At 48.5% G+C, this 27,241-nt stretch overlaps 1 protein-coding gene across 1 annotated transcript in view; it reads right to left on the bottom strand.

The window, feature by feature from the left end:
* Positions 1-27,241, bottom strand: part of PAPPA (pappalysin 1) — a 230,323-nt gene that overhangs the window by 70,652 nt on the left and 132,430 nt on the right. The window contains exon 10 of the mRNA XM_074362102.1: positions 21,201-21,394. Coding sequence (XP_074218203.1) covers positions 21,201-21,394 — 194 coding nt within the window. The remainder of the gene's footprint in view (positions 1-21,200; positions 21,395-27,241) is intronic.

Genomic DNA, 27,241 nt, shown 5'->3' with positions numbered 1-27,241 from the left:
GGGCTGGCAAGGTCTTTTCAAGGTTGGAGGAGGAATTACCCAGCATGCTCTTGATTACTTCATGGACAGAGAACTCACTTCCATTTCTAGACAGCCCAGTTGACCTCTGGACAGCTTCTTCCTACCAGGCAAGGGAAGGTTTCTGGCGATACTTTCTCCTACTCTTTCCTCTAAGCAGCAGCACTTACAAGCTTCCTTAGAGTTTTGGAGTCAGAGGGACGTAAACAGGTTATCCACTGAATGGTCGAGGGAGGGCAGGTATCTTGCACAACATAACACAGTAAGTAAGTGGCAGAACTGATAGGAGAACACAAAATTTTCTGACTCCCAGAACGGATGCCCCGTCCTCGCCTATGTTCTGCACCCTCTCAGTCCTACCTCTGTTGTGTGGAACCGTCTCCAGTGAGATTTCTAGCCCTCCCCCAAGAATTCACGGCAGAAAAAGCAGAAAGGAATGCTGGTGCTCATGTTGCTCTCTCCTGCAGGAAGCCCGGCTCCCAGTCTTTGACAGGAGCTGGGCAGGTCACTGCCTTTCACACCCATCTTGGCCCCTGCAGGCAGCAAGGGGCGAGCAACACGTTTCCCCGCTGGCCTTGAAGGGGGTCTCTCATCGTTAGCACACTCCCCTAGGCTCTCTGTCATCTTCAGAGATAATCTGTGCTTACTTCAAAGACCCCCCAAGAGAAACAGGGAACCTGGGCTAGTTCTGGCTGTGGCATTTATTAGCCAGACACCTCTCCCATCCTGTTTCCCCATCTGTGAAGCGGAGTGGTTGCCCCAGGAGCTTAAGGACACCCCCAGTAATAATATCCACCAAGGCCTCATGGTCACGATATCATTTAATCCTCACAATTACTCAGTGAGGTTGGAATTATCCCTTTTTTCTGATGAGGAAATGAGGCACAGAGGTTTTCAGTAACTCCTTCAAGGTCATGTATCCAGGTGTGTATGTTAGCCAGACACTGGACCCTGACCCCTCGGATTCCATGTGTTCTGTGTATTCAACCACAGAGCAAGAGTGCTGCTTTTCTTGGTCAAAACCTCCACCTCCTCTGATGGGAGAGAGGCTACCAATTACCACCCTCCTTGTCTGCAGACGTTCCACACGCTCTCCCTGCTCCAAAGGTTCCCCTAATTAACTTCACAAAGTGAAAAACTCACCATATCGCCCTGCTACTTATCACCCCCTCCAAGGCTGCCCAGGGACCACAGGATGGAAAATGCCCTAGACACAGCTTACAAAGGCCTTCGGGAGCTGGTTTCAGCCGCATCCCCACTTCACTGCCAGCTGCTCCCCTCTCTGCGCAGGTGAACAGCAGTGCTCCGCTCTCGCTGGGCGTCCCTTTCTCCCACCCGCCACGGACTCCGACACCATGATGCCCGTGCCCAGACTTCTCCCCCCACCTCACCCCCACTTCCCTGCGCTGCACTGGACTGCCCATTTTGTGAAATACTACACACACTTCAAAGCCAGTCTCAAATATCACCCCTCCTCTGAAAGCCTCTGCTCACCCCCCAGGCAGAATTAATTGCTCCCTCTTATGTGTCCTTATAGTCCTTTACATATACCTCGGTTACAGCACTTGTCAAGTTGGATTATAGTTGTTTAGAGCTCAGTCTTATCCCTTTAAACTCTGAAGACTTCCAAGGTGAGAACTATGTTTTATTTATCCTCAAATAAATCCTAGCAGATTGTCCGGCACACAGGACTCAACTGGGACCCAGGGAACAGCGGCGAACACTGAGTGCCTGTTCCATGCTGGGCACAGGTTTCAGGTCTCCACATGTACGAAATCATGCAAACTTCGACGACAACTCTGTGAGAGGCTACTCTTATTATGGCCATTGGATAGATAAGGGAATTGAAGCCCAATAGTTTGCCTACGGTCACACAACTAGTTTGTAGAACCAGGATTCAAATCCAGGTGCAAACTCAGCCCCAACCCTTTTTTTTTTTTTTTAAACATAGCCAGTTTACAATGTTGTGTGAATTTCTGGTGCACAGCACAATGTTTCAGCCATACATATACATACATATATTCCTTTTCCTATTTCTTTATTATAGGCTCCTACAAGATGCTGAATATAGTCCCCTGTGCTCTATAGTAGAAGCTTATTGTTTATCTGTTTTATATATAGCAGTTAATATCTGAGAATCTCAAACTCCCAATTTATCCCTTCCCACCTCCTTCCCCCACTGGTAACCATAAGTTTGTTTTCCATGTCTGTGACTTTTACCTGTAGATAGGCCTTTTTTTTTCCCCCACTTTTATTAAATTGAAGTATAGTCAGTTTACAATGTTGTGTCAGTTTCTGGAGTACAGCACAATGCTTCAGTCATACATGAACATATGTGTATCCGCTTTCATATTCTTCTTCACTGTGAGCTACTACCAGATATCAAATATAGTTCCCTGTGCTCTACACAGTGCAGATATAACTTGAAAAGGGCCTGCCTGCGTACGGCTCAGGGCTGTTACAGAGGATGAACTTGGGATTTCTTCTTATCGCTTCTCCTGGGCTCCTGAATGGAAGCGGCTTCAGCAGAGAAAAGCAGGCCCTTACAGGACTGCCCTGGGGTGGGATCATGCGGTTGTAAGAGGCCAGGACAGCCAGGCTCCAGGACGTGCCTCCTTCCTCTGACACGCATCCTTCCCACTTGTACATGGACGGAGTCAGATGAATTCCCAAAGCGCTTTTCCCTTCTGGTATCTGCCAGCTTTTGACATCCAGCTGCTCCCAGGGGACGGCTGCTGAAGACCGTACTGACTCTGCAATGAAGTGTGCTCCTCCTGTGGGTCTGAGGTGACTCATGGATCCCATGTCTCTGATACCCTGATGCCGAAAGCTAACTAATGTCACAGCCACCTTTTCTGTCTAAGACAACTGGAGAAGCAACTTAGAAGTTTACTGCAGCCATTCCAGCAACGTGTTTTCTGTTTTGTTTTCTTTTTCTTTTCTTTCTGTGCATGCTGCAAAAGAGCTAAAAGTTCTTCCCTCACAGCTTTGAGATCCTTGGATGTTTGAACTGGGAGGGTCCTCAGAGATCTGATTCCAGCCATCACATCCAATGGATGCCCAGTGGGGAACAGAGAGACTAGCTTGAAGGAACACTGTAAGGTCCTGTGGGACAAGCAGGGTGTCTGATGGTGACTGGGGGCACCTTGACTGACAGAAGCAGAGGCCTCTGTGGCCCCAGGACCTGGGGACGTGGGTCCACACTATGCACTGCCAGCCACTACCCCTAGCATCCGCCTCCAAACCTTCTTCTTTGCCGAAGACTGCTTTCAATTAGAGGAGTTAACGATGTCTTGCTTTCAAAGGGTTTTTTAAATCCAGTTTATCTTCCACCCACACACGATGTACACAAAGGCGGGGAGATGGAGGGAGAACAGGAGGAGCGGGAGTTCTGGTATTTTCCCACACAGGGGAGATGCCATGAGGTTTCTATTGAATTTCACTTTTACAGATTTACATGCCCTTTTGTCAATCACAGGAGGGAGGAAGTGCTCGTCAAACCTCTAGCCCATCCTCTCCAATTTCCTCTTTCAATCCAAAGGGGCCTGGGAATGGGCCTCATAGAAAAAGAGACGAAAGGACTAGGGAGGGGGGTGTGTGGGGGTGCAGGCTGACAATAACAACACACAGAAGTGCAGAAGTGCGCGCACGCACACACACAAACGCTCCCCAGGCAGCGTTTCAGAATATTTCTCCTTAGGCCACATTTTAACCTCAGGCTTGCAGGTCCAATGCCAAGTTCTTTCTCCAAGAATTGCAAGGTTGCAAGGGATGGGCAGAGTTCCTTGATTTTGAGGACTGCAGGAGGGGAAGCCTGTGTGGGGCCTCGGGAGACCGGGACACAGAGTGGTCCAGGTGAGACAAAGCCACCTCTGTACAGCTGGCTTGGCAGTTCCCTAGAGAACATGCTTCTCCCTCCTCAGAGCTCCTGTGGGGAGGAAAAGGACACCAACTCTTAAAGACGGCCCCCAGTCCTGGAGCTGCCCTTGTGTTATCTGTCTTCTCTGGCCTCATAATAACCCTGAAGAATAAGTATTTTTTGTCCCTATTTTAGAGATAAGGACTCTGACGTTTGGGAGGCACTGGTCACTCCTCTATGGCTGATGGGTCAAAACCAAGTGGTCTGACTCAAAGTCTGTCCCCTTCCCACCCTGTGGCTGGACTTTCAGAGAACGCCTGGTCCTGCCCTTTGTGCAACACACCGCACTGTGGTTTCTGGCCTGTCCATCTGTGTCTGCACGTGAGCTCCGAGAAATCGCCTGATTTATCTCTCCTTTTCATTGGTGTGTAGTGCAGGTCACTGGGCAGGGCCCCACGAACGTTGCCGATGTGGAATCCATGTGGCTTTTCCAAGGCTGTCCATGCGGTTCAGGGGTGACGTACTTGACCCAGATGCCCAGGTCTCTGTAGGCCTAGACCAATGTCCAGCGGAGATGGTAATGATCATCTGGTGCAGGGGAGGCACCAGGAGATCCTTTACTCACTCATGAACACAAGAAGGCATTGCAGCCAGATTCGTCCACCACCCAGGCTCACATGGCAATAAGCATGCGGGTGGCAATGATACGACCAGATTCACAGGAACTTCTCTCATTAGTATAATGCACTCCGGAGCCTGTTTCATTCCATTATTTCATTTAATCTCAGAAGCCACCCTATGAGAAATGGAGGCTGAGAGCTAAAGCCAGTGCAATGACCCTTGAGCCCACTGGACCCATTGGGGCAACACATGGGACCAGCGCAGCCATTCCCCCTTCTCTTGCCAGGAACAGACGGCATTAAACAGCACATGCTGTTCCCTCGAGTGTAGACCTCTGAATCCATCTGAACAAAACATTACAGTGAGTCACTTGAGATCAGTCAGGACCGGCCAGGAGGTGAACCTATTTGCAATCCTTGAACTTGGCTGTTAGACTTGGTTGCCTTATTTGTCACAGCTTCAGCACTAAGAGCAGAGGAAGGCCTAAAGTGGGCACTACGCAAACATTTAGTTGAATAAAGAAGGAACTCATAACTGTTATTGATCCTTTACGATCTATCAGGCTCGCCAACACGTGCTCCACACGCCTTGTCTCCATTCAGGCCACACGAACACAGTCAACCCAAATGTTCCAATGCACGTTCAGGGCCTGTTTCACCGGCTGTGGTCCTCTCCTGCCTGGGTTCCTCTTTCCACTCCTGTGCCCATCCAGACCTCCTTCCTATGCCCCTTATCTCTTATTTCAAACGGATGTGTACTTTCTGAACATGAAGAAACTTTAAGAGCAACCAAGGGTTAACATTACACAACTCATACACACACACCTTCAATCCTCTCCTCCAAACTCCTTTCCACACATTTAATAGTGAGCAAGACACACACACACACACACAGAGACAGAGACAGAGGGAGGAAAAAGAGCCAGGCTGTCTTTACCGACCATGAGAAATTATCATCACTCTCCCTAGACCCCAGAGCAGCTTTCCCCTTTGATGCCTGCCTTAAAAAGATAGACGGGAGGGGGAGGGCTGGATTGTCTTTCTTTCAATTTCAGGATTTATCATTTGGCCTGGACAGACAATCAAGCAAAGAAGCATGTCCTACATATTGGGCGGGTATAAGGAGTTCTGGAAATAGCAGCAGCAGCCCTCAGGGCCTCCACCCAGGAGACCCTTCCAGATAAGATAACCTGGCGTTAGATGCCCTCCAGCCCTGGGGCTGAGCTCTGGGCGATTCGCGCCTTGCTGCCCCCACGGTCTGTCCTTAGCAAGTCAGGCACTTCATACTCCTTAGGGGTCTAGTCCCGGCCTGCACTTCCCCCACATGTCTGGAATCCCGTGGTTTGGGGTGCAAACTTCTGGCCTGATCTGATGGTCACAGAGAAGAAACCCAGGCCTTCAAGGGGAAAGGAGCAAGGAAATCACTTAAGACATCACTGTTCTACAGCATGCGAACATCTTTCCAGGGTGGAAACTCAATTTCTTAGAAAAGAAGTGGGTCAGAGTCATGGAATTGACTCTTGGGGACCACTCATTCAAGGGCTTCGTTTCACAGACAGAGGCCCAGAATTGCTAGGGGACAGAAATCAGATGTCCCAACTTTCTTCTACGGGAAATGTTTGTGCAAGAGGCCTGAGAAACTGTCCATGATAAGTGGAAAAAACAAAGTATTTTCTTTGCCAACACTTAAACCAGCACCTATGTTCCCAGCACAGACGCTGACCTTCTTGTGCAAGACAGGAGCCACTGTCCTCACTTCCTGTACAGGTGACGTGCCTAACGCTCAGAGGGGATGAATAGCATCCTTACACCTCCCCTGTCAGGAATATGAAGTCTGGGTCTGATTCCTGCTGGTGTCACTGCAAGTCCACCTCGTATTACACAGATGAGGAAAACTGAGGCCCACCCAGTGTAACTGGTGATCCTGAGAAAGGCCTCGTGTCATTGCAAAAGGGAGATCGGTGTCACCCATTTTCAGACAGGAAAACTGAGGCCAAGGGAGAGGAAGAGAAATCATCATGGCAGTGGTTGTGATAATCAAAATAAGGGCACTGATCACCCACTGACGTGTATGAAGTGTCAGTTCTCACCACTCCACCCCACGGGGTCAGCACCCGCTCCCCAGCTCTCAGACAGCAGAGCCGGGCCTCGGGCCGTGCGCATCGCCGGAACCCAGACACCCGTTCTGAGGAGGGGCTGGGCAGGGGGCTCGGGCTCCTCCAGCTAGTAAATCCTCTAACAAGAGGGAGTGATTAGTGTCGGATGTGGCGGTCGGCTTTTGTGCTGCTGACAACTCGTCCCTTTAAAGGCCTGGCGGGTTCCTTTCACACGGGCCCTCCGCAGGCCTGCTCCCCGTCTCCGTAATTACGCCGTTCACCAGTCACCCAGGCCCGCCTCTGAACTCCTGACCCAGCAGTGAAAGACTGGGGATCTCATTACTAATCTCTTAAGCCACCTAGTCCTTCAAAATACATCCATTTAAGTTGGAGGCCAAGGCTTTGGGGGTGGGAGCCAGAGAGAGGGAAAGTCCAGCGCAGTGACTTCTCATGACACAGCCGTGTTCCTGCTCTGGGGCCCGGGGCCAGAGCCACAGGGCAGCTGGCCTGGTTGTCCGGCTCAGGGCAGGGCAGGCCTTGCTGAGGCTCAGGACTCGGCTCAGAGACCAAGCCTTTGCACAGAAAGGGCATCTGGGCCCACCTGTTTGTAATTTCAGGGGTGAGGGTAGGGGATGAGGCCTATGCTTGTTTTAATTATTATTATTGTTGTTGAAAAGGAAGGGAAAAAAATGAGCAGAAACTGCTAACATCTGGAGGCTGCTGTCCAGCTTACGTAATCTCCCACAGCAGAGGAGGAACATGGGATCCCCAGCCAGATGGTCCGTGGGTGACTTCACGGCACACGTGTCTCCTCCGACAGTAAGATGCTGACAGGGTTAGGAAAGTGGGTTTTGAGACCCTCTTAAAATTCTTTAGGGGTGAGGGACAGGGGTTCAGGGGCTCCCAGAGATGTGTTTTCTTTTGGAAGACTCAGATTTTTTTCTAGCCAAAGATCAAATTTTTCTTATATTTCTCTCTCATGAACTCATTCATTCATTCATGCATTCATTCAATACACATTTACATAGCACTTCTGAGTTCGGCTGTTTATCCTCCATGGTCTACATGAGGACAATGGACCCCAGAGTGGGGGAAAAAGGGCATTACATATAAAATTCCTTCTCCCAAATAGCTCCCAGGCCCACGGGGGATGAGGTGGAGGGTAAACGCTTGTGCAAACACTCATACAATGCGGTGGGTTCTGTGTTCGAGGTCCGTGCAGGCTGAGGGAAGGGCACGGAAAAGAAAGTTCCTGGGCCATCTCTGCCCAAGGGCCAGGTCTGAAATGCAAAATCTTAATGTCAAGCAGGCTCTGGAGAGCAGGGGCTGGAGAAAAAAAAGGCAAGAGAAGGGGAAAAACTGGGCCACAGCTGAGCCATGACAAACCCAGTTTCCCAGATGATGTCAACAGCAGAGGCATGAAGGATAATGTTCGAGATGTAGAATCTTGCTGCAAACACAGTTCTGAGCACATTGTTTTTTTGAAAACACATCGCTAATGTTCTGTGTTTCCAAATCTCTTAAAAAAATTTTTGTACTGAAAGCAATTAATGACATTTCTTGAATTCTAGGTCAGGACATACATATGGCAGCATTGATCAGAAAGGTACTGTTAGCTTCAACCAGAATACTCACTCCACTCTGGACTGAAACCCAGAGATCATGCCAACAGGAACTGAAAATCCTGAGGTGTCTGGACATGAATCCTGAAGCATCGTGATGTTGATTTCAGTGCCCAGAGGCCCTGTCAGTTCTAGAGAAGTATGCTGAGTGTGGAAACACTTCCAGTTCTAGACTAGAATGCCGGGGTGCCATGATTCCAGAACAGGACCAGCAATGCTGTCTGCTATAAACCCAGCACCCAAAACCGCCCATGTAGAGAATCAGATATCAAAGACACATATCCAGTTAGCTTTACTCTAAACTGCTCTCCCTACTGGCTCTAGAGTGGAACCAGGAAACACAGCCAACTCGGGAGCAAAGCACTGAAACACGGAAACCTCCAACACCAGCTCAGAGCTACTCGGACTGAAGCAGGGTGTCTCAGGAGGCCTCCAGACTTCTTCTGGGCCTACTCTGGGAGCCCTGAGATGTTCATGGATTAGTCAGGAAAGTGGGGACCACAGCCAAGCTTGGTGACTGGTCACCAAAACCCTTGGTTAAGAAGAGTTGAACAGTGGTTAAATGGCAGTCTTGACCACATGCCTATTCAAGAAAGGTCAGAGGAGTGATTTTTCACTTAAAAACATCTGTGTTAAAAGAACACGACTTTCTCAAGTTCATAAAACTAGGAGTTTCCAGGTTTGTTTGTTTGTTTGTTTCTTCTCTCTTCTTGCCCTTCCTCCTCTTCTGTTTTCCTAATAAAGATCTGTGTGTTCCAAATTGTGACCAAAACGAGGTATGAGTCACCTTACCTGGAGGGAGCCCCCTCAATGCCAATATGCTCACGCAGAGTGCCTTGTCCCTGGGTTCTGCCCTTCACTGTGGACCTCAGGGTTTCCTGATCCCTCATAACCCTAGTAACCGAGTGACTGCCTCTCTCCTCTGCTTTTGAAGAGCAGACAGTCCTCCTGCCAGGGCTGCCTCCAGTGTGATTTCTCCTCGTAAGAGGCTCCAAAGAATGCAATGCACTGACGTACGCAAGGGACAAGAGGACAGGGGTTGCTGATGCCTTTAACGGTGTCCTGCTGACCTTCCAGCTCAAATAAGGGCTCTTATTCTTAAGGACAAGGTTGGCATTTCTATCTCTTCCAGATTTCAGATGGAAGGAAAGTGATCATGTTATGCAAACTGGGGGTTTGCCCACCAAACACTCACTGAACACTTCTGACTTATATGTCCACCACCCCATGAAAGATTCCTCTGAGGGACAGAGACCTTCTGTAGTGATGCTTTCCCCCAGGACCACCCTTGGCCAAGGTAGCAGACATCTGCAAACACGCAGGGTGTTGAAGCAGCTGTTCTAAGAAGCGGTCCACGGGAACCGTCCCAGCAGGATCTGGGATCCACAATCTGATCTCCTCAACAATCCTGCACCTGCCACTTTCCTGAACTTTCCACGAGTGGTGAAAGTCACATGTATGTTACAGCTAAAGGGATAAGGGCTGGAACCTCAGCTTCTGCCACTGATTGTCACCATGACTGTGAATGCTTCACAAATTCCTCCCCTGCAAAACGAGATGATGGGACTTACTTTGGAGGGCTGTTGCCAGGATTCAAAGGGCTCTTGCGAATGCCAAGTGTTTACACAGCAGTGCACGCCAGAAACACAGTTAACATTTCCCTCCTTTCTTCCTGGCTCTAGAGGAAGACAGTCCTCGGTTCAAATTCTAGATTTCCCTGCCCCACCTCTAGGCTGGCTGTAGAAATTTGGGTAAGTTACTTAACTCTTGTGAGTTTCAGTTTACTCCTCTGTAAACCATGAAAGTTAGTGGCAGGTGTAAACATGCTAAAACAGCGTGCAAGTCTGGGGAGAGGTCTTGCCGCGGAGCAGCTCCCGTGAGAGCCAGGCCATTCACACAACGCTCGTCATATTACCAACTGTTGTTATTCCTATCGCGGCACTGGTGTTCCTGTCAATATTGCTGAGTCATTCCTCTCCTCTCCCCCTTAATTCTATACTCCTCTTCCCCTCTCACCCTACCTCCCCTTCCTCCCTTCTTTCTCTTGATCCTTCGTGCTCTCCTTGGCTGGGTCTCTCACTAGAAAACCTGAAGGGAAACCACACACTCTCAAGCCAGAAAGACAGCCCTTTATGTTTCCATCAGGCTCTGCAGAAATCTAGTCACAGGAACACCCCCGAGACCTTCATCTTTCCCTCATTAATAAGAGGCAAAAGGGGAGAGCCTGTTTCCTGGGGTCCAGCCTCCAGAAGCCGTTTCCTACTCTCTGTGCAAAATGTGCCGATTGGGTCGTAAATACTGACTGTGTGCCTACAGTGTGCCAGGTCCTGTTCTTAATCTTGGAACACACAGCAGAGGCCACATGAAAACAACACTGAAGCCCCCTGTCCTTGTGTCAGTAAGCCTCCGGAGGGGTGGTGGGATCGCGGAGGCACAGACCAGCAGACAGAGTCCAAGGCCGGGGCTCAGGGCGGGCTTTCAGGAGGCGGGCTCTGCTTCCCCGGGCTCACGCGGCGCCACTCGCCTCACCTATAACACAGCACGTGAACCAAGGGACTTAAGAAGACCCTGCTCACTCTGGTCACCTATTGTGTTAACCTGGCCACTTAAGGGAATCATTTATAGACACTGATTTGTCTACGTAAGCCGATCATAAAGGAGACATGAGTCAGCAGAATCTATTTCCAACAGCATCATTCAGTGAATCAATAAACATTCTCTGAGTACTCTCCAGGCAGCAAACCCTGTGCCAGGCACTGGAAATACAAGGTGCAAGATGGAGCCCAAATCCTTAGTGGTCCATGGGCCATTGGGCATGAAAAGCCATGGACATAGGAAAATGCAAACTAAAAGGCAGCTTATGTCAGGTTATTGGATGATTCCAGAAGTGCTATGTGATATCGAAGAAGGTGGGCTATTCACAGGCGGGGTGGTCAGAGGAGGCCACGAGGAAGAGGTGCTGTTGGAGGCAGACCCTGAAGGATAGGTGAGCTTCAACGAAGTGGATGAGCAAATGATGGTGTTTCCAGGCGGAAGAAACAGAAACTCCAAGGCCTGCCTGGGATGCCTCTGTTGAGTAACGGGGTGTGAAGAAAAGCTGGTAGAGGTTGTGGAAAGCCTCACCTGCTAAGGCTCTTGGATTTTATAGGCCATGGGGAACAATATGGAAACCTTCACAGGTGAGGGTTCCCCGAGACCAGTATTTACTGTGAATCATGGAAAATGTACTCTGAAAGGAAAAATCCTCCAATGAGGATATGTGCGGACTTAAAAGATTAAAGGCAAGGTATCACAAAAAGATTAGATTGTCATATTTCACTCTGGAAATGAGAGAACGGCTATTAAAAAAATAATTCTTGGGAAAAGTGGTGTGCAAGCTGGAACGTGCATGGGCTGTGGAGAATTGGCTTTACTCCTGTTTCAGGGGAGGAGGGGACCCTGTGTGGACCTTTGCTTCCCCACCTGTGAAATGGGAACATGGTTCTTACTACATAGATTGGTTATAAGGATTTAATGCAATAACTGAATTGAATAAAGGATTTAATGCAATAACTGAATTGAATAAATGCAGATAGCAGTTATTATAGGCCAAGCAATGTTGCAGGTGCTTTGTGGGTGCTCTCTTCTGGAATACTCACCATCGCCACCTGATTTTCCTATTTTACAGATGTGGAAACTGAGGCTCAGAAAGACTAGGTTAACTTGCCCAGATCTCACCACAGGTGGCAGCACTGGAATGTGACAGACTCTAGACCAGCTCCAAGAGAGTAGCTCATTATCTCCATGTAGCTATTTGATTTTAAACTAATTAAAATGAGAAGTTCAGTTCCTCAGTTTCCTGAGCCACATCTCAAGGGTTCTACACAATGGTCAGCTAGAGGCTACGGTGCCAACACAGAGCACTTCCATCGTCACCAAAAGGACTACTGGACAGCTGGCATGGAGCCCGGGCTCTCAACACCGACACAATTCTGCCTTCTCTGGAACATAAACCCCTGACCATAGCTCCCCGACCACAGCTCAGTTTACCACCTTCCTTGCCCTGCCCTGCTCTGCTCTTCCCGCACCTCTCTGACCCAGACAGCTGCGTTGCAGACTTGGGCATCACCCCAGAATCCACATTCCTGAAAGCGGTATCCTGCCAGCAGACCAACTCTGTCCCAAATTCATGCCTCTCTCCCAGGTTGGAGGGAAATGCGGACATCAGCCAAGCCTCCCCTTCCACCAGCTGCATATATGGGTCCAGTTTGGGGAATTTCCTAGGGTGCACAGGAGCCCCAGGGAAATCTTTGTTGGACCACCCTGGCACAGAAGCATGCCTCTCAGCACGGATGCTTTTCACGTGCCTCTCTGAGCCCACCTCTTCCTGAAAAATGAACATGCACACATATACCTAGGACCTCCTGGCATTTGGATCTGGCTGAAGAACTAGGTGAGTTTTAAGTAACCTGGGGCTGGGGTGGTAGAGAGGACAGAGGCCCTTTTTGGTCCGGTTCTATAGATGGACACATCCACGGTAATTTAAAAAGTAAGGATGTTGGGATGGAGGGTGGAGGGTAGGGGGCTTGAAAAACAAATGCAAACACAACAAAACCAACATCCTGTGCACAAGCAACCCCCAGCTCCCCTCAGAACCCCGTCCTTTGGGCCTGGCTTGAGAAAGTTTACTTCCAGACTTCGCGAAATGAGCATGTGGTTTTGGGGACAGAATCCAGCACCGCCAAGGCAGCAGGCTCGGCAAGCCCGCCCGGCTGTTGCTTCCTAAGAGCATGACGGTTTCGGAGGGCGAACGCTGTTTACATATTTGACATGTTTCTTGGGTACAGGACATGAAACTAAATTACACAGTGAGGGCCGTGCTGGCTCAACACCGGTGTCCCCACTTAAAACAACAACAATAATTAAAAAAAGAAAAGAAGAGAAAAATGAGAGGCAAGAATGGAGAGGGATCTCGAGGGAGCCTGAGTGGATGACAGGGATGGAAGGAAGGAGTCTGGTCCTGGATGGATGAGGAGGGAGAGAGGACGTGGAGAGTGAGGGTGACAAGGTGGCAGCGGGTCAGGCTTGAAGAAGCAGGGAAGACACAGGCCTCGGAATCCTCCTGGAGGGGCCGCGGAGAGGATTGGCAGGGCTGTGTCCCTCTCTCTCTGCGGAGAGCCAGTGGAAGCAGCCCCAAACCACAAAGCCTTGCCTGTTCCTGGGCTTCAGGACAGGAGTCCACTGGCAAGGCGGAGCCTTCCCTGATCCACGTGGCACCTTCCCCAGTAACCCACACGTGTCTGCCGCAGCTGCTGGGTGCCTGTTCGCGCCCACCCCTCCCCCTCGACGTCCAGCCCCTAAGGGTGACTCCCTGTGTCCACGTAGCAGAGCAGTTTGCTACACTTCTTCTCTTCTTCTTAGAAGTCCGTTTCTGTGTTCCCCCTCCTCCCTGGACACTACAGACTGCTTGAGGGCAGTGGTTGGCTTACTCATCTCAATCTCAACCCACTGCTGAAAAGGATGCTTTGGACACAGTAGGTTCACAATAAGATTACAGTGGGTTTTGAATCCAAATATCAAAATCATTTCGTAACAGATAGGGGATGGAGGGGTTTAGGGAAGTTATTTAATCAAAGCCAAGTATTAATTAAGTGGAGGAAGACCAGAGACTCAGAAAGTCTCTCTGCTTATATTTCTGTGCCCCAAAAAGTGTCCCTTTAAAAACAACAACACAAAACTCAATGGTTCCTAATCGAGTTCTGCACTTGCTAAAACTACAGGCAGAAAGAAGCATTTCTTTAAAATGTTTCTGTTGCTATCAGAAAACAAACCACATTTGTGGATCAGCTTCTCATCCTGGACAAGCACCTGCCATGTGGATGCCATTACTCATGTTTCCTGGATAAGAGACTGGGTAAGGTCACAGAGAACTGGCCTGCCTGAAGGGACGGGGCTGAAAGCTGGTGGACTCTGGAACTGGAGGCCAGCTTGACCTGATCATAAATCTCATTTTTTTCCCCTGTGAAACTTCTGTCACTCAAGAGTTTCGAGGGGCCAGTCATGGCATCTGGCATTTCGTAAGTTTGAATAAATATCAAAAGAGTGAATGAGTCAAGGGGGGAAGGAAGAAGAGGAGGTTGGAAGGGGAGTCTGGGAGATTCCTTCGCTGGGGTTCTGAAAAATTTGGTAGATTCAAAGTCCCTCCGAGTCCACATTTCCATGACAAGTTCAAGGCATTACAGCCACCAGCGCAGGGGGCTCCTTTCTGGTGCAGGAGCTGGTTTTACTCTCCTGGAGGGAGTTCTGGGTGCCCCACACCAATGGGACAGGCTGTAACAGACCATGGGACTTGCTGTTCTGTCTCCTTAGATGACTCACACATGTGCTCTTGAAAAATTATTCAGAAACCACCAGGAGAAAGCAGATCCCTTGGGTATCTGGGAAAACTGCTTGGAATCTTCTCTGACATTCTGGCACAGTCCCTTGGCCTCCCTCATTCCTCCACCACCGGCAGATGCCGCCCCATTTCACCAGCGAGAAGACTTGCACGCTCTGGTGAAGGGACTTCCATCGAAGGGACCAACCCTAGGAGTGACCTCAGCACTGAGTGTTGAGCCCACGACTGCCCTCTGCCCATCAGAGAACCGCTCGTCCATGCAAAACTTCGCAGTGGGGCTGTTTCAATGTAATACCACGAGCGAGTGCAAGAAAAGAAAAAGTACCAGAAAGAGTGGCAAGGGTGAGACGGTGCATCTCCCTCACTGAAGGCAACTCTTCATCTGCAGAGACGAGACGTGAAACTTCCAGTCTCATGATGTGCTTCAAAACCCTCGTACAGGGTCAGACATACAGGAGGTGTTTGATCGACGTCACTCAGCTTCCTCAAATGAACATCTGATTCTGCTAGTCCCCCGCTTAAAACCTCAGAGAAGTTCTCCATCACACTCAGAATACAGTGTACATTTCAAGGATCTGAAGGACATCCTCGCATCATTTTCACAGCACATCTCTCTTGATTTTCCCCGTATTTCTTACTGGCCTTTTGTTGGATGTCTGTCTGTCTGTCTCTCCCCTCCCTTGGTCTCTGTCTCTCCCTCTGACATTCTCCTCCATCCACACCCCCTCTCCTATCCCAGCTTATCCTCCTGGTCACAACCCAGCAATCACTCCTATAGGACAAGTCTCCCCCCTGTCCCCTAGGTTCCCCTGTCCCAGCTCTTCCCATCCTGCACTGTAGGAGCCTGCAGAAAGATTTCTTACCCTTATGTCCAGAGAACCCAGTGGATGTCTGCTCCCTTCCTCTGGACACAAGGATGAAGAAGACACAGATAAACGGTCCCTGTTCTCCGGGCTGAGACTTGGTGGCCTGCAGTGAATGCACACGTCTTACGATTCCCTTACTGACATTTCAGGGTTTGCTATGTATGGCACATGGTTTGTGACAAGCCTGTAAATGAAGTAAAGTTTCCTCTTCCATCAACAAGTGTCCTGTTTGTGTTTTTCTTCATTTTCTCTCCTATAACCCAGAAGTAATTAGGTATGGGTCCAGAATCTAAGAAATCTTTTCTTTTTAAAAAAAAAAATACATTCAGGGTTTGGTAACTTAAAACTGAAGACAGAGATACAGGCAGCATGGCAGGACCAGTGGGGCAATATGTGGGGTCTTGGGGAGGGGGCTCCCGCTTTTCTGGTGTTCCTTAAATACACATGACATAAGAAAAGCTGCAAAAGACACCAGCTCTCCTTGCTTATTTTCCCATGTCAGTCGTGGAAGTAGGTGTGAGCTGCCTTGTCCTGCACCTGGGCTCCTGTGATGAACACAGCGGCCTGAATCCTGGGTCTGCCTCTGCCTCCGAGAAGGGTGGTCCCCCGGACTAGTCAGTCACTCAGCTCTCTGATCCTGACTGTCCCTAATCTGTGAAGTGAGAACAGCGATTCTTATAGCAGTTTAAGTAAGACTCAAGGAATCTGAGGCAGCGCCTGGATGAACTTGGTAAACGTTATTTTTACAATTTGTCCAGGACCTTCTGAAAGTGGGCAAAGGACTTTTCCATCCCTCCGTGCTGGCTTTCGTCCCTGCTGGCTGAGTAAGCTGATAGCAGTGCGGTTTCTTCCTCAGGGAAACTCCCTCTGAATCTCAGACTCTTGGGTCTTGGCTGCTATTTCTAGTTGGATACACCTCTCCAATGAAACAGTGAGCACTTGGAGGGCTGCGAAAGGACCAGCACATCTTTGGAGTGTCTCAAAATGCCTGGTACAGTCCTGACTGTGCAGGGAACATGAAACTCTGCTTACTCACCAACCAAAGGTTGAGCTTCTGTGCCGTGTGGGTCACAGTGGCCAGCTCTGGGGTGAGGGGTCCTAACATGAGTGGAAGAGGGAATTAACATTTGCACTACCCAGTAAAATGGAAAACCAACCAACCAACCAACAACAACCACCAAAACAGCATTCAGGTGCTTCCCCTGCTTACTCCCTTGACCTCCACCAAGTAGATGCTACTGTCCCCATTTTCTAGAGGAGAAAACTGAGGCTCCTGGAGGAACAACTTGCTCAAGATTCCCAAGCAAAAAGAGCAGCTAAGGAGGGCAGAGCCACCTCTGCACGATTTCCATGTCAACCCATCAATGCCCACGTGCTTTACCTGCTCACATTCCTCAGCGTAGGATGCACAGACACCTCTGTTTGATCGAATGAATAAGTGAGTTAATCCAGAAGGACAAACTGGGATTTGGATTTTAATAGAGGCACCCAGTCTTATGGACATGCCAAGTGGGGTGGCAAAGAACGGATACGCCTAACCACAGGTTGGTGCAGCAAAGTCAGAGCACCAGTCACAAAGGAAGGAAGGAAAGAGATCGAGGTCTTGTCCACCTTCTAAGGCAGGAATCTCCTGTTCCATCACCAGCTCAGCCTGAGTGCCTGGTGATGGGGTGCTCCCTACACCACAAGGCACTCCAGCTCAGTGTGGATAGTTCTCATTCTTAGAAAGGTTTTCTTGACTTTGGCCCTGAAACAACAGCCCTGGAAATGCTTGGTCTAAATTTTACCCTCAAAGGATTAACCAAATAAATCGGTTGGTTGACTGAAGGTCTGTAATCCCTGGGAGAGCAGTGCACATTCCGAGAGTCTCAGTGTTTCCATTTCCTCCTTAGGCCACTGCAGAAGGTGGGGGGGGGGGGGGAGGAAATGGGCTTTGGTAGAAATGCTAGGGGTGGGGGTGGAATGAAGGAATATCTACATCTCATTTTGGCAGCCTATGGAGAAACGTGAAACACAGAGACAAAATGAGAACAAGACGAGATCTTTGCAAACACTTAAACCAAACCATGCTAAGATTCCCGGAAGAGAGATAACTCAATACTTTCAGTTTGTTTCCACTTCCCAGCACTTGAATTCCAGCTGGGCCAGGAAGGTGCACGGACAAAACACCCAAAGAATGTCTCTTACTATAGGGTGTTCAGCCCAACTGGCACAGCCAGGAAGTTTTGATACTTCTGGTAACATCTGGATGTAAGACTCAACATTCATGATGGAGTAGCTTAGCTCTGACCAAATTCGGGGATCTTGTTTGAAGAGAATGGACAGGAGAGGGTGGGAACTATTAAAGGGGAGGGCTCATACAGAAACGACAGCTGAAGCTTTCATCGTTTCCTAGACTCATCAAGCACGAGTGGGTGCTGTGCCTCTGCGGGAGCCCCGGTGAGAACCTGTCCTCTCATTCTGATGGGGCTGCTCCTGATGGCGTTCTCACACTAACGTCTCCCATGCTAACAAGGTCAGAGGTTGGGTCTTTAACCTCTTTGGTTTCTTTCGTGGGCTCCAGCACAGATTTAGGCACATAACTCTCCAATAAGCACCTGTATCTGTCATATTTACAGCATCAGGGGAAGGCAGAGAGTAGGACAAAACTGCTTTGTAAAGAGGAACTGGACATCACCGTGGTGATTTCATCACTCCCCAAGTTAACGGAGTGTCCCAGTGAATACCAGGGGACCAAGGAGCAGGGCCACCTAGACAGGAAGCAGGACCGCCTGGAGGCTGCAGGAGAACTCCAGCCCCTCACGGAGTGTGCACGGGAAGTCACACCACCGCTAAACGCCGTCCATCCACCATTCTTCCTGCTTGTTTCACGGTGATGTTTTGTAGGAATCTGGTTATTTCCAGCTCTTTGATAGGACGACATAGTCCCAGGCTCCCACTACCATCTTCCATGAGATCCTTTCAAGCCTAGACTTCCCACTCTAGGCTGGGTGACTTTGGGGAGACCACTCCACCTCCTAGTTTCTCCAAGGTAGGTAAAGACTCTTTCCTTGAAGAATGGTTGACTAAGAAGTGTGTATGAGGGTCCAGTGCGGTGGCTGCTGGACCTTGGCAACCACCGGTTCCCTCCCCGACTCCCCTCTCTGTGCTTTAGTACCCACTCTCTGGACCATTGTTCCTGTACAGCGAGTTCCTGTAGGATGTCCCTGTGTGTGTGTGCACGTGTGTGCACCTGTGTGTGTGTGAAAGAGACAGAAGGTTTACGGGAGGAGGAGGAGAAGTGTATAATTGCACTGGGAGAAGGTGAGGGGCACGTGGTGCATCTAAGAACCTCCCAGCTCCCTCTCTCAAGCCATCAACCTCTTCACCGGAGGTCCTGACAGGGTGAAAATTAACTACCAGCCTCCTCTAATCACCACACAAGGTAATGAGGGCCACGGTTAGACTTCCTCCTCCTCTCTGTTGTCAGAAAGGAGCTATGTTTACACTCCAGGAGGAGCCTTTACACAGAATTATGCAGGTTGTGTGTGTGTGGTGGTGACGGGGTGTGCGTGTGTGTACGCACATGTCCGCCTGTGCATGATGGGGGGCGATGTGTAAATGACTTCTAGGTATTTGCTTTCAGATGGGGAATGGGGGGGGGGACTTTTGTTCTGCCGGCCTCCAGGCCACCCTGCCCGGCCCTGCACCCAGACTGCACACACATCCCTCCCCTGACCCTGTATTCTCCAGTGAGCTGATCTCATTACGGCAAATTTAGTTACAGCTGAAGTCTCCTTGTAACAAAGATTATGTCCAAGCCCAGAGTAATGGAACCTAGTCGATTTCATTAAAATAAAATTGGTTACAATGAATAATTCAATAGGATGATTTTGTTTCCTCATCTCCTCTTTGTAGATCGAAGCGCTAGTATTTATAATGATTTTTTAAATTGGATTTTTGTTTAGGAAGAGATAATCACCCATGATTCCTGACAGCCCCCACCTTAAGAGATTGGAGTAATTGCTCTACGAAGTCTCTTTTCAAATGCTAAGATTGGAAAATTCTTTCTCTCCTTTTCTCACATTAGTAGCAATAACCTTTGAGTGGTTTTTGAAGCCCAGCTGCTACCTCGACTCTCGCTCATGCGAGATTCTGAGTGCGTTAATAATATCCTTGTTTCAATGATGTTTTTTTAAACATTTCTAGGAACTAGATGCCAGCGATGAATTTGGAATTCCTGGTCCTGTGGCTTGGGGCCCTCCTGTTCCTGAAGCAGGACACTGTGTGACAGGTGACTTGGGCATTTTCTCTTAGTGTTGTTCACTTGCCTGTTGTGTGTGTGCGTGTGTGTGTGTGGTCAATTAAATACACATCTCCTGAACGTCTAGTCATGGGGACACAGAGATGAAGAAAACCTCAAATCTGTTTTTAAAAAAACTAGCAGCCTAATGGGGAAGCCAGACACATCACCAGATAATTAGAGTTCAGAGCACGGGTGTAACCAAAGATGAACGCAGCAAGCACAGAGGCGGCACGGGGCAGGACGGGCCCCAGACAAGCATTCATTTATCCATTCATTCTTTCCTTCACTCCTGCACCAAGCTGGCACTGCACACGAGAAGCTGCCATTCCTCTCCATTCTCCGCGAGGCAGTCAGAAACAAACACGAATGAATAAATAAAGCATCTAATGCATGTAAACACAATCAGATAAACGAAAAAATAATCAAACAAGCACTACAACTTACAAATGAAGTCAGATTCGTCTTGTACCTCATCCAGTGATTTTCACTGGGCTGCAGGAGGAGGTCCCAACTCTCTTTCACCTAGAAACCAGGCTTCCCCTCCCTTGACCCTGAGTCTGGGAAGCGATACTAGACCGGAATGGCTAACGGCTCACCTGCCAGGCCGGGAGGCAGGCCCACCTCAGGAATGGCTACCGGGCCAGGCAGCAGGAAGCACTGAGTCGTGTCTCTGGGAAATGGGAGTCTCGGAAGAAGGCAGGTGCTTGCTCAGCAGGATAATTGGAAAGGGGGCTCTGGGGACAGCAGGGCCATCCCGAGAATCACATAAGCTCTGGTGGCCCCAGCACTCTTGCTCCCTCAACTAAGCTGACAGTTCCTTGGGGGAAGAACTCTGGAACATAAATAGTGCATTAAGGGACTGAGGAATGAGTCACAGCTTCTTAGGGTTGGGAAAGTCCTTGGAGATCACCCAGCTCAACCACCCTCTAATCTAAGGATGAGGAAAATGGGGCCCAGAGAGGTGGAAGACTAGTCCGAAGCCACACAGCAAACTCATCATGGCAGAGATACCGTTAAGTCACAGGAGACACAGCAAATTCATCATGGCAGGGATACCGTTAATTCACAGGAGAGTGTTCAAGCAGCACCAACTTGACACCCTCCCTGCCCAGAGTGAGACTTCTCCAGAAGAATCTGTTCCTACCCCACTGAATTCCAGTGGTATATCCAAAATGGAGCACCTTCCCCAAATACGAATTACAATGGGTAAGGAAACAGGAGGATGCTCATCACTGCCATCACATTACAGAAACATCACTGATATTTCTTGCCCTTAATCATTCCAGTCATGTCCAATCTCTGACAAACAGTATTTATGAGACCTTACAAGTACATTTGGTTAGAGATATGGTCCAGTGGCCATGTCCGATGACACTGCCCGTTGCGACGGGCCACCTTCGGGGCAGAGCAGAGATTCAGAATGTCTGCAGGAAACATCACACACGGCGGGGAGCTTACCTGGGATGCTGCTGGTTGGCCGATGATGACCCAGCCTGGGCACTGCTGGTCTTGATGCGATACGGAAGCATTGGATGCCCACTGATCCAGGAACCCCTGGGGCGTGTAGACACCACAGTCCTTGATGCTGGTTTTTTGTTCAAACTCCTCACATACCCCATCACCATCATGGAAATAGCACCGGCTGGGTTCATCTGCAGCAGACAGACAGAAAAGAGAGGGAACAGATTAGTCTTTGTTCTTTGGCCTCATCTATCATCAGCAGCTATGGAATCAGCAGATCATCCCCATCAAACCTATCACTGGCAGTCACAGCTGACAATCATTCAGTCTTTACAAAGAAGGAAATCTTGCTGTATGAGACAACATGGATGGATCTGGAGGACATTAATGACATTAAATAAGCTAGTCACACAAGGACAAATATTGTAGGATTCCACTTGTATGATGTATACAAGACAATTAAACTCACAGACGAGACAGTAGAATGGTAGTTGTCAAGGGCTGAGAGGAGGGGAGCATGCTCGAGATGTGAGAGTTGCAGTTCAGTGGGTATCAAGCCTCAGTTATGCAAGATGAGTAAGTTCTAGAGATCTGCTGTACTACGCTGTGATTATAGGTAGCAAAACTGTATGTACACTTAACATTTTTTTTAATGGGATAGATCTTGTATTACGTGACTACAGACAGACACATACTAAGTTAACACTTTCACCTTCATTATCCCAAGTGCACCCCACAGCAACTTTGTGAGGAAGATGTTACCATTTAAATTATTACTTTAGTCTTCCAGATTAGGAAACTAAGATCCTGCAGGTCTTTAATAATTTGCCCAAGGTGTGTGCATGCAGTGTGTGCATGCCAGGTCCTGGTTGCAAACTCAAAGATTTCACTTTCCAAGTTCTGGGTACGCTATCTGACACCACAGAACTTCACAAAGCTGAAAACTGAGGTTTATTTACCTGTAAAGAAGATTATAGTTTCACATGAAGAGTGAACCTTACGGGAGACCCTAGCTGCACTCCCAGGTCTGTAACTAAATTGCTCTGTTACTTTAGACAAATCTCTTTCCCTCTCTGGGCTGCATCGTCATAAAGGGGGTTAGACTAATGAGACTCCGGGAGCCCTTCCTGTCCAAGGCGCTGAGCTTCTAAGCACTTGTTGGATATCTTAGGTGTTTCAGTTAAAGGCCAAGTGAGTTCTCAAGCTCCCATGTAACTCATATCCCAGAGAGGAATTCTGCCTGGGACAATTTACAGCTGCAGCTGGCTGCAATGGTTCTCACACAGCTGCAAGAACAAAAATCACAGAAGCACAGAGCAAGCTGGATGCCTTCTATGTAGGTAGGAACTTTACAGGACATGTTTCTTGTTTTACTATAAAAACCATGCAAGGAGACATCTGGATGTAGCCACCCAAAAGAGATCACCCTGCCTGTCTTTTCATAACTCGAATGTCAGGTATTCTGTGCTGCTTTCCTAGCTCTTCTAGGAAAAGCAAAATACCCTCTCCTGCGTGGGTTCCTATTTTATAAAGATCCCCATCTGAACACCTATCACACTGCGCTGCCATCACGTTTACATGATAGCAGCTCCTTCGAAAGGCTGTGAGCTCCTTGAAATCCAGGTCCTATCCAGGGTTTTGGAGCGACCTTATAATTTATCATCCAAATAGTGCACTTTGAGAGTGAGAGAGATGCTAGTAAAACTCTGTCCAGGCAATCGGCACACATCCCGAGAAAATCTAAATATCGCAGAACGTGCAATCACCCCGAGGATACTGCTCGACCTAGGACATCCTTGCCCTATTCACTCCGGAATAATGGAGTGAAGCTCCATTTCCAACCAGGGTTTGGCTTCTGTCCCTAATATTAGCTATGGAGCTTTTGCACAATTATCTTCTCCGTTGATACAGAAATCATCATCCTAGCCAGGGCAACCTCTCAAGACACCCACAGAACTTTCATAAGAAATGGACATAAATGTGCTTCCTACATTCTAAAACAATAGTCAAGAGAAAAAGTGCTCTTCTCCTAAGGGTTCGATTTATTCCTAAGTGGCTGAATTGGACCAGCTTGTAAAAATTAGTACTCACTTGAAACACTTTCAAGCAGTATTTCCCCAAACAGAAAGAGCCTGGGTCAAGTAGAAATAAGACTTGGATTTCAACGATGCTGACTATCTGAAAAAAGGAGCCATTGATTTCAGGGGCCCCTTCCAAGCTCCAAAATCCCGTGTTTATTTCTGCAAACAGTTTACATAGTAAAATATTATCAAAAGAGCCAGAATAAGTCAATTCATTATATTTCAATTATTTAAGGATGAGTTTGAGCCAGCTGAGGACTCCAGTGATCAGTAGCCTGCCTGGCAGCTCAAGTTTGGAAAGAACACAGGCTTTCTCAGTAGCTCCACCTTCATGGCGACTGTGGCCAACTTACCTACAGTAAAACGTAGGCCCAGTCCGAGAGTGACCAGCCATCAATCCACACTTGACTCTTTAGAAACCCAATAAAGGGATTTGCAAAGGGCATAGATTTTGGCATCAGGCGAGATTCAAATCCCAACTCTGTCGTACACGAGTGGTACAGGGCTTGAACAAAATAACCTAATCTTTCTAAACTTCATTTCCCTCATTCAAAAAAAAAAAAAAAAAAAGGAGACAATATTTACATAGCATTGTTGCAGTGATTCCATTCGATGAGGTGTATAATCCCATTTTATCTAGTGGAACATTGAGAGCCATAGGAGGTCGGGTCTGTTTCCAGATAACAGAGAGTTGGTGGCGGGGCTAGAAGGAGGAACCTGGCCTTCTTGTATCTAGCAGATAGATCTCCCCCACAACACACCATATCGACAGAATGATGAAGGCACCATCCTCTTCAGGATAAGATCATGGGGTCTCCTGACTCTTTGGTGCCACCTTTCTTCGCCTCCAACATGAAGACAAAAAGGGTAAGATGATCGTCAGATCACATACGATCTGTTCTCCAGGATAAGTTAATTCATCTCATCCAAAAGACCTCAGAGAGGGCAGGAATTAGGGCTGGAACTGAGCTCATATGAAGGCTGGTTTCTTCCTGATTATGTTTAAGACCTCAGTCTATCTGTCTGCTTAGAGCCAGCGGAACCTGGCGGTTCAGGTGGACAGGTAGAGGTCGAGGTGGACACAGGGAGGTAAATACGGACTTAGGCAATTGTACAAGGTATATAAGATACTTGCTGTACAGATGGGCAGAAGCAGAGTGAAAAGAGAGATAGGGAGTAGAGCTAAAGTGGAGGGAGGGGGAGACAGAGAGGGAGGGACGGGAAGAGAGAGGGGGAGGGGGGAGGGAGGGAGAGAGAGAGAGAGAGAGAAAGGGAAGGAGAACTGTTTTCTCCCTGACGGTTCTGCTGACAAAGCTACCGTGAGTCCCTTTTCTTGGAATAACATCCCTGCACTCTTCTATTCAGTTTCTCTTGCTACTAGGGAGACCAGGGGCCCTACAGCGGCATCTGCCAGTCTTCATCTGGGGAATTCTCTCTCCCTCTCTACCCCCAGGCCCCAAGCACTGAGGAAAGCAGGGAGAGGAACAGAATACAAATGTGCAGCCAGGAAAAACAAAGGCGGCAGCAACAAAACACTAAGACAAAACCAGCCTCCCTGTTCTCATCACACCCATTTACTCGGTGCTCCTCGAACACTTTATGCTGGGGGCTGAGCAGGTTGTAGGGGAAAGCATTTGAAGTCAATACCAAGGTCAAAATGAGGGCCCTGACACCTGCCTTCCACGTAATAGCTAGGTGGCGTTGATGATAATACGGCCCATTAGGAGGGGGTACTGTGAAAACCAGTATGTGTTGAATGAATGAATGAACAAGGAAAATTCAGCACCTGTGAGGCACATTCTCTTGTCCAAACAGAGTTGAGACTCTGTACCTTTTGAAAGATTTCTTTAGACTGGGTCTTGGGGTAAAGGGAGCAGGGCTGAGACACCGGTGGTGACTGGCTTCCAGTGGAATTGCACGGGGCAGTCTGATTTCTCCATCTCAGCCCTGTCCTCCCCTGACAGAAGGGAACTCCTCATTTCATATCCACTCCCTTTCAGGCAGTGACACAGTTACAAGTCTGTTCCATCCAGCTAGGGGACTCGATGTGGGTGGGGAGACACTGCCAAGTCCGTCTTCCCTGCGTGAGCTTTCAATTGCCAGAGACCTTCTTTTCCTTTTGGAAGAAATGAGCTCATCTCCGAGAGCCCAAGGCAGATGGACCCTGGGTAAGTGGACAGCCGCTTCTCATTGACTTAACTGCCAAGTGCCATCTGTCTGGGAGCATCAGGATGGAATCCCATGCCTCGGCTCTCCTGCAGCAGGTCCGGAGGACACGACTGGAGATGAGCAGGGATTGTCATCCCGATTCAAAAGCTTGGAAAGCCACACCTCAGGGTGGTGAGACAGGTTTACTTTAAATTACAAGCAAAGGCTGGCGTAGGAGCTATCGTTAAGCGTTCTCATCCCTGAAGTCAGAAACCCTGGATTCATTCAAACTCCTTATTTGTCCGTGATTAGTGGGTAAGCCTGGGCAGGTTATCTCAGCTCACTGCGCCTCAGTCTCCCCATCCTTAAGATGCAAACAAGGTTACCTTTTAGACTGCCTCAGTGAAGCGCTGGGTATGATCAAACAGCGTAACAGACTTGGGGATGGGACAGGGACATGAGTCTTAGGGGCACAGGGCTCATTAGCAACAAGGGCAGTGGTGGGATGAGGCAGGGGTTGGAGGAGAAGGCTTCTCTATTAGATTTCTACTTTGATGTACCCAGACCTAGATCCTAAGGACTCTTCAAGGAGAAAAATGACTGAAGACAGCGCACAGGTTATTTTCAATATAAATAGCAAGGAACCAAGTAAACCAGCAAAAAGGGGGGTAAAAGCAACAACCTAAAGGAAAGAATTATTTATAGTAGAACTATTTCTACCCAACTGGGGGCCACTAATTAACTTAGCCTGATTACAAACTTTGGTAATTTGTGATACCACTGGAATTCTTGAGGTGACTGAGTGAGAGAGAGCTAGAGAGCTCATGGCTGGAAGAAGGAGAAACTTAAATCACTCCTGTCGGCTCAGTACAAGATCTCAGGGATGGTTTCCACCAGGACGGGCTGCCCTCACACTGACTCTTCTAGCCACTTTAAGTGCTTTGAAGACAGAGCCACAAGTTATTGGTCACTGCAAAAATGAACTTCAGCTCACATGTTCTTCATACAAGGCCTGAGGTAACATGTATTTGCCAGGATAGTGGGATAATTTAGGAAATCTGGGCCATGAGTTGTCTACCCCCGATACATATCTGACCGTCCCGTGTTCACACGTAAGTCTTTGATAGATGCCAGCTGCTTACAGAAGGTCGTCTTCCCTTGCATGGCACAGAGGACCCTCCACAGACTGGCCTCTTCCTGCAGTTTTCCAAACCAGCCATACCATTTCATTCTTCTGTGCCCTAACAAGGGTTGTTCCCTCTGCCCAGGAGGTATTTCTCACTGTTCATTTTACTAACTCCCACTAGTTCCTCAAGATTAGCTCAAAGTGTTTTCCCTAGCAAGTTTTCTCTCCCATTTATGCTCTTTGCCTGGCTCCTAGCTGGGTTAAGTGTCCTTCGTCTGTGTTCCCACAACTCCCAGATTTTACCAGCTTTTTCCAGCCTGCCTGTGGGTCAGTCCCCAGGTGGGGCAGATCCCTGGATGCACAACCGCTATTTCCTTCCTGTCTGTATTCCCAGTTCATAGCACTTAAGAGTGAAGGACGTGCCTGATAAGTGGCTGAGGAGTAAACAAATGGATGAATGACAAAGTCAAGCTAGCAAATGCCTTCTATTTAATTTCAATTATTACCAGATTCTGCAAAGTCTGAACTAACCAGGTGGAGGTAAACTTTTTTTTTTTTTTTACTGTGATTACTGGCCATACCACAATCGTACTACAAACCATACTCACTCCTTCAGTACAGAGGCACCTTTTTCCAGCACAATGCCATGTTTTTGCCTACAAGATTTACCAGTTTCATGATAA

This window comes from Camelus bactrianus, chromosome 4, assembly GCF_048773025.1.
Source record: "Camelus bactrianus isolate YW-2024 breed Bactrian camel chromosome 4, ASM4877302v1, whole genome shotgun sequence".
Classification (NCBI taxonomy): Eukaryota; Metazoa; Chordata; class Mammalia; order Artiodactyla; family Camelidae; genus Camelus; species Camelus bactrianus.
This window is presented reverse-complemented; position numbering and strand designations above follow the sequence as displayed.